The sequence below is a fragment of the Sinocyclocheilus grahami genome, unplaced genomic scaffold (genome assembly GCF_001515645.1).
Source record: "Sinocyclocheilus grahami isolate Dianchi unplaced genomic scaffold, SAMN03320097.WGS_v1.1 scaffold396.1, whole genome shotgun sequence".
Classification (NCBI taxonomy): domain Eukaryota; kingdom Metazoa; phylum Chordata; class Actinopteri; order Cypriniformes; family Cyprinidae; genus Sinocyclocheilus; species Sinocyclocheilus grahami.
In genome coordinates this window covers 168,349-178,979 of record NW_015505575.1, presented here as the reverse complement: position 1 = coordinate 178,979, position 10,631 = coordinate 168,349, and the positions used below count along the sequence as shown (strand labels likewise).

The 10,631-nt window shown below is 38.6% G+C and overlaps 1 protein-coding gene across 1 annotated transcript; it reads left to right on the top strand.

The window, feature by feature from the left end:
• The first annotated feature begins 6,058 nt into the window (after window positions 1–6,058).
• On the top strand, window positions 6,059–10,250 carry LOC107550320 (phosphatase and actin regulator 3-like). The gene is made up of 6 exons (XM_016231592.1): window positions 6,059–6,146; window positions 6,338–6,487; window positions 7,374–7,586; window positions 7,764–7,959; window positions 8,833–9,017; window positions 10,028–10,250. Exons 1-6 carry the CDS (start codon window positions 6,059–6,061, stop codon window positions 10,183–10,185), a joined length of 990 nt encoding a protein of 329 aa, XP_016087078.1. The 3' UTR covers window positions 10,186–10,250.
• The last annotated feature ends 381 nt before the right edge of the window (window positions 10,251–10,631 follow it).

Below are 10,631 nucleotides of genomic sequence, written 5' to 3'. Positions count from 1 at the left end.
GTGCAGTGTTGGGGGTTCTCCAGGACCAGGATTGGGAACCACTGCTCTATGGGATTGGGATCCGGGGAGTTGCCTGGCCACGGATCCAAAATTTCAATGTAATGATCTTCGAGCCACTTCTTTATCACTCTTACTTTGTGACATGGGGCTCCATCATGCTGGAAAATGCATGGATCATCACCAAATTGCTCGTGGATCGTTGGAAGAAGTCGCTTTTGCAGGAAGTTTTGATACCATTCTTTATTCATGGCAGTGTTTTGGGGCAGAATTATGAGAGAGCCCACTCCCTTGATTGAAAAGCATCTCCACACATGGATGGTCTCAGGATGCTTCAATGTTGGCACAACACAGGACTCATAGCGTTCACCTTTTCATCTCCGAACAATCGATTTTCTAGATGTCCCAAACAGTCAGAAGGGAGCTTCATCAGAGTAAATAACTTTGCACCAGTCTTCTGCTGTCCAATCCTTGTACTTCCTGCAGAATTTCAGTCTGTCCTTGACATTTTTCTTGGAGAGAAGTGGCTTCTTTGCTGCCCATCTTGACGCCAGGCCATTGTCTAAAAGTCTTGGCCTCACTGTACGTGCAGATGCTCTCACACCAATCTGCTGCTATTTCTGAGCAAGCTCTGCACTGCTGGTGACACGATTCCGTAGCTGAGGAGATGGCCCTAGCGCTTGCTGGACACTCTGGGACATCCTGAAGACTTCTTTACTGCAGTTGAACCTCTCTCCTTGAAGTTCTTGCTGATCCGGTAAATGGTTCTTTCAGATGCAATATTCTTTGTAGCAATTTCCTTGCATGTGAGGCCATTTTGATGCAAAGCGATGATGGCTGCACGTGTTTCTTTGGAGGTAACCATTGCTAACAAGAACACAATGATTGGAAGTGCTTCGTCCCTCCTTTTATAGCAATCAGTTTGCTCTTACAATCTAATTAATATGGTAGGGATTAACCTGACTAATACTCATTCACACTTTCACATGTACTGCTGATATGATTAGTCAATTAATGTTAGCTAGTCATTTTGTGTCAGGATAAAAAAAACAGTGAAGTTTTTTTTTTTGTGTGAAAAATTAATTTTTTGGCCAATGAAGCTTTTAGCAATTATTTCAAATGCATCTGATCACTCTACACAATAATCTAGAAACAATATGAATGAACACCACAACAGCTTAAGCAGCAAACTTTGCAAAACACAAAATTTATGTCACTGCCAAAACTTTTGGCCATGACTGTATTAGTCTTATATTTAATCTCTACTGTGCACTATAATGTATGTCTGCACTATGTCTGTAATTTCTTCCGCACTCAAAGCAGACAAATTCCTTGTGTGTGTAACCATACTTGGCAATAAAGCTCTTTTTGACGTTTGGAAAGCCCACCCAGTTCTTAGCTGGCTTGCTAGTTATTTTCTTCCAGTGTTGCATCGTACTATGGGGGAACACACCTCAAAATATCAGAGACTTATATATATTATATACATATAAGTCTCTGATTGGTTGGATCGGGGATGAGGGTTGAACACCCCTGATCTAGTGTAATGATAGGAGTTTTGCACACATATTATCTAAAGAAAGGATTGTAGAGGATTGGTTATAATATAAATGTATTATAAATTAGTTTACATCCGTCACTATTCCTTCTGATATTAACAGGTGTTAGTTGATGTTGTTGTTTCATTTTTGTGCGGTTTTAGGTGTGACAAACGGAAGAAACAGACAGAGATAGAAGCTCTCAGTGCTGCCCACGGTTCATCTGCACTCTTCCTGAGGTGTCAACTCTCCATCTCAGCCAGAATGTGTAGGAGAGATGCTTCTATTCCTGCTCCATCACAGGGTTTGAGTCTCCAGCAGCGCTGCAGAGGCCTGTCGCTGCCTCATTACAGTGGACCCGGTAACTCTTACTCAAAGGGTCTTGTGGACGCAGTCAAGTCATGTGTTTGATGGGGTTTGAGACAGATTGATCCAGTGGCAGCCTGTCTGCTAGATTGATGTATGGAAGTTGGTGTGGATTTGAAGTTCATCAGCTGTCAGTGAACCGAGGAGCATTTTGAGCTGCAGGAGTGACATGATTTCCGTGGGTAATCCAGGACTGCCCTTTAAAACAGTCAATTGTTTGTGTGTTGGTGTCTGTGCAGACCATGTGAGACAGACATAATGCACATCTCTGTGTCCACTGCAGTTTGTCATAGAAGAGGATTCACCAGAAATTTAAAGAAACTGGTGGCTCTTCATTTGAGTAATACAGTGGCATGTGCCAATGTGAGCTCTTCTGCATCTGATTGAGCATAAAGTGACTAAGAGCTTTCAAAAAACAAAAGTAATCCATGCAACCTGTAAACTAACTTTCTGTACATCATTATTCACTGAACTTGCCATATCATGGTCAGTCATGTGACTAGTAAGAAACCAATCGCATTTGGAAAAATTAGCGTCAAGCCTGGTTCCATTTGTTTTCACATAGCATGTTTGAAAATGTGCAAACACAAACGAGAGTAAGGAAAAAACTGAAAGTATTGTCAGTTTTTTCCTTACAGTGCTATTGTATGTTTTCAGAAGACTTGGAACATAATGAACAACTTTTTTGGGGTGTTTTTCATCTTGTTTCAGTCGTTTTTTATTTTAATTCAATGGAAAAGAGCAGCATAAACATTCTTCAAAATTTCTCTTTTCGTGTTCTTTGGAAGGAAGAACATAATTCAGGTTTCAAATGACATGAGGTTGAGTAAATAGCAATAGAACTTTCAGATTTCAGACTAACAGATCCATTTCTGGTCAGTTTTTCATGTGTTTCTTTAGATTTTGAATTAAAACTAATGTTTTGCCTTAAGGGAGATGACCCATATGCTGTTCCACATTGGTAAACAAATCGTGTTGGCACAGCAAATGCTCACCCATGTGTCCTGAGATTCGACACAGGCCTTGTTGACACCATTCACTCCCCACAGAATATCATTAACTCTTACTGGCCCCTTTTGCAGCTGTTATTAACATCCGTCTCAGGTGGTCTGATGTCAAGTGGGAAACACTAAATACTGGTGTAAACGGGATCCAAAATGCTGTCAGTAGCTATGTTCACATTCACCCAAATGGATCAATAGAATGGAAAAGCCTTCACGCAAACACCTCAACGAATGAATTTGGTAACACTTTATTTCATTATTAGCATGCATATTACTAGCATATTGGCTGTTTATCAGCACATATTAATACCTTATTCTACATGATCGTATTTTAGATCCCTTAATCCACCCCACATCTAAACTTGCCTTGCTAACTATTAATAAGCATCAAATTAGGAGTTTGTTCAGGGAAAACTCTAAGTTAATAGTGAATATGTGTTCCCTGATCTAAAGTGTTACCATAAATTCAGTTTTGAATGGATTGGAAAAGGTGGTGTAGACCTGAAATAATCCAGTCAATAGGATACAAAATGAAGCGTATAAACGCTCAAATCAGATTGTTTACATGCAGTGTACGTCTTACGAAAGTGCAAACGTTTGTTTTCATCTCACATCTTTTGAACTGGATAGTGGAAGAGACTGAATATTTACTAATTATTACTAAAAATAAGTTCTTCTGACATGTGTACCAGGATTTGTCATCAGCGCAGTGGCTTTCACAGGCTCTAAAGGCGGCAACTGCGTATGCACTGAAGTTTTGTTTGGAATACATGTCATGCACATCGCAACATTAAGGGTTCTGAGCTTTCAGAATCTGAAATCGGACTGGATGTAACTGGATATTAATATCAGGAGTGGACAGTTAGGCTTTAGGTTTAGTAGTAGCCTTCTCTGAGAATGCTTTTGCTTGTCTGTGTTTTTGTTGTAGATGTAATGGATCAGCACAGAGCACTTCACTCTGGTTGTCTTGTGTCAGGGGTCCGAACTCCCCCTATCCGCCGCAACAGTAAACTGGCCAGCCTGGGACGCATCTTCAAACCCTGGAAGTGGAGGAAAAAGAAAAATGAATTGGGCACATGATTACTACTTCGTTCCCTCGATTTGTTAAATTGTGCACACGATTACTATTTTGTTCCCTCGATTTGCTAAATCGTGCACACGATTAGTATTTCGTTCCCTAGATTTGCTAAATCGTACAAACGGTTACTATTTTGTTACCTCGATTTGCTAAATTGGGCACATGATTACTACTTCGTTCCCTCGATTTGTTAAATTGTGCACATGATTGCTATTTCGTTCCCTCGATTTGCTAAATTGTGCACGATTAGTATTTCATTCCCTCGATTTGCTAAATTGTGCACGATTAGTATTTCATTCCCTCGATTTGCTAAATTGTGCACGATTAGTATTTCATTCCCTCGATTTGCTAAATTGTGCACGATTAGTATTTCATTCCCTCGATTTGCTAAATTGTGCACGATTAGTATTTCATTCCCTCGATTTGCTAAATTGTGCACGATTAGTATTTCATTCCCTCGATTTGCTAAATTGTGCACGATTAGTATTTCATTCCCTCGATTTGCTAAATTGTGCACGATTAGTATTTCATTCCCTCGATTTGCTAAATTGTGCACGATTAGTATTTCATTCCCTCGATTTGCTAAATTGTGCACGATTAGTATTTCATTCCCTCGATTTGCTAAATTGTGCACGATTAGTATTTCATTCCCTCGATTTGCTAAATTGTGCACGATTAGTATTTCATTCCCTCGATTTGCTAAATTGTGCACGATTAGTATTTCATTCCCTCGATTTGCTAAATTGTGCACGATTAGTATTTCATTCCCTCGATTTGCTAAATTGTGCACGATTAGTATTTCATTCCCTCGATTTGCTAAATTGTGCACGATTAGTATTTCATTCCCTCGATTTGCTAAATTGTGCAAACGATTAGTATTTCATTCCCTCGATTTGCTAAATTGTGCCAATGATTACTATTTCATTCCCTTGATTTGCTAAATCGTGCACACGATTACTATTTCGTTCCCTCGATTTGCTAAATTGTGCACGATTAGTATTTCATTCCCTCGATTTGCTAAATTGTGCACGATTAGTATTTCATTCCCTCGATTTGCTAAATTGTGCACGATTAGTATTTCATTCCCTCGATTTGCTAAATTGTGCACGATTAGTATTTCATTCCCTCGATTTGCTAAATTGTGCACGATTAGTATTTCATTCCCTCGATTTGCTAAATTGTGCACGATTAGTATTTCATTCCCTCGATTTGCTAAATTGTGCACGATTAGTATTTCATTCCCTCGATTTGCTAAATTGTGCACACGATTACTATTTCGTTCCCTCGAGTTGCTAAATCGTGCACACGATTACTATTTTGTTCCCTCGATTTGCTAAATCGTACACACGATTACTATTTAGTTCCCTCGATTTGCTAAATCGTGCACACGATTACTATTTCGTTCCCTCGATTTGCTAAATCGTGCACACGATTACTATTTCGTTCCCTCGATTTGCTAAATCGTGCACACGATTTATAAATCGAGAGAAGGAATTAGTAAATTTTGCGCACAATTTATAAATCGAGGGAACGAAATAGTAAATCGAGAGAACGAAATAGTAATTGTGTGCACGATTTAGCAAATCGAGGGAACTAAATAGTAAATCGTGCGCGCAATTTATTTATTTTTTCTTCCATGTCATGTGCGGGACGCTGTACAATGACATGTTTTATTACCAATGAATAGTGACTTTTCTTGTCAATTGTGATTACAGGGTTTAAAAAATATATTATTATTATTATTATTATTATTATCATTTAATCACAAATAGCAGTTTCTACACAATAAAATGTTTTAGAGCTTTACATAACTAGAAAAATTTATAATGTATTATAAAAATGTCTGTGACATCGGTCTTTAGTTGTTACTTTATATCAAAGTAAATCATTTTGCTCAAAATAAATTATAATTATTAAACATTTTTAATTTATCTCATGCACTTAAGAATGAATTTTGACAGCCCTAACTTCCATAAATGATTATTAGTATCTTTCGCACAACACTTGATTGTGGAGACTGAAGGACTGTAGTGTTAGTGTTTGTGTTCAGCGAGATCTGTATTTAACTTTATCTGATGGCATCTGCAGGGCTGGAGAGGAAAGTGCCCACCAGGCAGAATCGTGACGATCTTGTCAGGAAGGACCTGGCAGAGGCTGGCATGGGTGAGAAACTGCCACATCACTCTTTCAGCAGTGCCAAATGCTCCCCGCTATTAGCGGCTGTTCACCTGCAGCATACACGCGTAACGGTAGCACGATCACCTTGTCCTGTTTGACCACCAGCAGAGTGATGAGGATATTATGAGAATGTGATGATAGCCGTTGAGATTGCTGCGTTTTTCCCATGCTTGCAGAGTCTGGCCTTGTGTGTGGCAGGAATACAGACGAGCCAGGAAGCCCCATGCTGGACGAGTCCGACGGAGAGGAGCGAGAGGACGAGCCCATGGCGCCGCTGGCCAGCAACACAGACGATCTCGGGTCTGATGAGGACAATCTGTCCTCAGGTCAGGATCTGTGCACACATGGCCTTCTGCAAAATGATAATTGACACTATTAACTTTATGAACACACATTCCTGAAATTAGGTTTTCCATTAGTCAAATGGGAACAATCTTTGTCCTTGTACTCATAATAGTTAATAGTTAAAGTCATTGTAATGTTACTGTTGCTATGTTTCAACAATAATGCTGTTGTAATTGAATGCTCCGGTGGGAGAACTTGACCTTGACCATGTTGTAAATAAAGATTATTGGAGTATGTTTTACAAGAAAACTGTTTCAGTCTTTCTACTTCAAAATGTCAACTTTAATTCAATGTGCCACTTGCTGTTTCTTTGTGAAGTTAGTTAAATTTATTAGCAATTTCAGAGTGAAAATTGTTTCAAAGTAAATCATACACCAATTTTTTTCAGTGCAAAAAATTCACTGCAAGCTCATGGATAAAAACAGTTTCCATCTGATTTCTTTCTTTCTTTCTTTCTTTTTTGTTGAATATTCTGTTTTAGGAAGGGATGCACATGATGTGTATTAACAGTTTTCACTGCTAGTAAATTTCACAAACAATTACAAATAAATGGCAATAACACATGAACTAAAGACTGTAACAATATTTTCAAGACATGCATAAATAATCTTTATTTTTTTCATTTTACATATTTGAAAAATTATTTTTTTTACAGTGTATTAATATATGTAGAATTGATTTTTTTATGCAAGCTATGCACATTTTCACTTTGTCTTTTTATATGATTTTGTAAGAAGTGATGACTCATTCAGATGATGAAAATGGACACATCTGTACAGTAGTCTTGAGCGAATGAGCAGCGCTGAATTAGCACTAGGTGGCGGCAGAGATTACAGAACACTCTTTTCTGGCCCCATCTCTTCTCAGAGCGAGATGCCGCAGAGATGACAGAAACAGAAGGGGAACTTGAGCAAAGTGAAGATGAGGAGAAGCCCCGTGTAGATGCCTCGAGCAGAGGGGCCAGTGTGGGGCCCGCTGAGGCCCCTGAGGAGAGAAAAGAGGAGCCACCACTCAGAGAAGTCCACACTCCTCCAGCCAACCTTCCTGTGAAGCTGCTTTCTCGACTGGGCAGTCTGGACAGTCAGTATCATTGAGAGTACAGTCAATGCATAAATAATGCATAATGCATATCAAAAGCATAGGCTATATAATAGTTTTCTATGCCCAGAGGAATGCTTGTTTTAAAGAATGAAACTAAATTAGTCACAGGAGTACGATCATTGTTATTTTTTATTTTTTTTTGTTCTTGTCCATTAGGTCCCCACTCTAATCAGAGCCGTTCCGCTCCAGCTACGCTGCCCAGGAACTTCGCCCTGCCCAAAGACGCCCTGAGGGGCAGGTTTTCCACCCCCACCGGCTCCCCTCACTTAGGTCTGATGCACCCTCAGCTGCCCCCTAGCTGCATCATCGAGGAGCTGCACCGTGCACTGGCCACCAAACATCGGCAGGGCAGGTGAGACGCTCAAGTGGGACGGTCTCTCAGGCATAATTTATCCAAATTCTGTCATCATTTACTAAAAGGACCATATAAAAGTAGTTTGTTTGAATTGTGCAGTCACACGATAGTTACACTACCGTTCAAAGATTGTAAAATGCATTTATTTGATCCAAAAATACAGAAATATTATTACAACTTAAAACAGCTGCTTTCTATGTGAATATCTGAAAAGCTGTATTTTCAGCATCATTACTCCAGTCTTCAGTGTCACATGATCTTCAGAAATCAGTATAATATGCAGATTTGAAGAAACATTTCTGATTATTATCCATGTTGAAAACAGTTGTGCTGCTCAATATTTTTGTGGAAACGGTGACACACATAATTTTTTTCAGGATTCACAGATGAATAGAAAGTTCAAAAGAACAGCATTTATTTAAACTAAAAATCCTTTGTAACATTACGAATGTCTTCACTGTCACTTTTGATCGATTTAATGCATCTTTGCTGAATAAAAGTATTAATGTTCTTCAACAACGACAACAAAACTTTCTGACCCCGTACAGTAATGTACAGTATGTGTCATTACGCACTGAAAATCTTCCATGAGATTTTTTTTCACTGTAATTTATGCATGTGGTCATTTAATGATGGCCATTATAAAAACACATCACACCAAGTTTGACATGATTGACTACTAACCGGTTGGGTTCTCACACATCACATTTATTGGTGAACTATTCCTATAGTGTGACTTTTCAAGTATAAACATGGTACGTTTAACTGTATTTAGCCCTCAGGAGAGACAGGATTGGAAACCAAGCACAGTCAGGGAGTTCAGATGCATTATCATCCAGTTTTCAACATTCTTTTTATTTTTATGCATAGTTTCCATGGTAAGGAGATCCGTAGTTCCCCCAGACGGCGCTCGGACGGACGGCAGTCCCGCACCGCCAGCACTGAGCCGAGCGCAGAGGTGGAGAACAAAAAAGAGGCCGAAGAGAACAAGGAGAACATGCGTCTGGATGAATTCTACAGCGACCAAGACAGCTGGAACGAGTCCGTCATCTCTGGTCGGTTTCTGTGGGCATCGGTGTTAAATAAGAATCACATTTTAGATTAGCTAGTTAACAATATTTGCAAAGTGTCTGTTAATAAAATAAAAATGTAAATTCTAAAAATTACAGACTATCATTATTGCTTACACTTAGATTTGAACTGAGATTTGGGATCGGTGTTATTTGAGCATTATTTATATTATATTATAATATTTATTAATATATTTGAGTATATTTTAATTTAGTTAATATTTTATCTTTTAAAATATTATATTATCATATTTTACATTTTACTGCTTTTGTTTATTTATTTATTTACATTTTTATGTATTTTTAATTAATATAATTGTTTATATTTTCACTCTGTGGTAACATCCTGGCAACCACCCAGGTTCAGTGTCAGTGACATTTAAACAAAAAAGCACTATTTTCTTTAAAAAATCCAAATGTTTTTTTTTTTTGGTAAATTGGTCTCTGAGTACCTGTTAACAATGTAGAAGTTCTTGGGCATTTTATTCTATTCAGAATACTCCTCGTGCCAGAAATGAAGAGGCTTTTCTGCTTCTACACTTCATTTGTCAGCAACATCTGGTGCCCTACTTCTAATGCAGTCTGCTGTCATTACATGTGGGCCAGAGAGCGAGACAAACAGCGAACTTGAGACTTTTGTAAATATTTGATAAGGGAAATCACAAAAATATTCTATTCACAAGTGATATCTGATTTCTCTTTGTTTACTTCACACACCTTATATTTCATCTCCAGCTCTTCACTGACATCGTTGTCTCCTTGATGAACAAGTACTTTTGAAAAAACTGTATTTGGAGCAAAATTATTGGTCATAGGGGAAATGCTACTAAATTCTCACGAAGGCTGACAGTCAGACTCATATACATCAAATCATATAGAATGGACGTTATGAAACCTGTTCATGCCTCTGGGTCATGAACGTGCCTATAGTAAACCTTGTTGGTCCATTTCACCATCATTAATGACCATGTGTACGTGCATTTGGGTCTGTGCAGGTACACTTCCACGACGAATAAGAAAAGAGCTTCTGGCAGTGAAGCTGTGTAACAGACCCAGTAAACAGGAGCTTGAGGACAGGAACATCTTCCCTGTGCGCAGTGATCAGGAACGCCAGGAGATCCGCCAGCAGATTGAAATGAAGCTTGCCAAGTGAGTCCTGTCATGCTGATGCTGTGAATGTGGAGTAAAGTTTCATGCACACATATTTGACACTGAGTGCTGACACAATAAAGAAGCAACATTGTTTATCATACAAAAGTAAACAAAAATGCCAAAAAGATATGGTAAACAAAAATGCCAAAAAGGTATGGGAATTATTTTGTCCCTTTTAAATTTTCAAAAATGTATTTTCCTATCCTGCCAATGCATTACTATATGGTTAGTTGCCTTTTATTATGTGCTTTTAGCATTGTTTTTCCACTGCTGTCTGCAATCAGAACAGACCTGTGACCAAATTTCTGATGCGATGCACAGATTGAGGACAAATATATAGTTCAGTCATGAAACTCTAGATGTTGCAGGCGATGGGGTTGTTAACATAACCGATGATATTCGGAGAGTTAAACGACTTGGCACAAGCTGATTGGTTCATGCTGCATA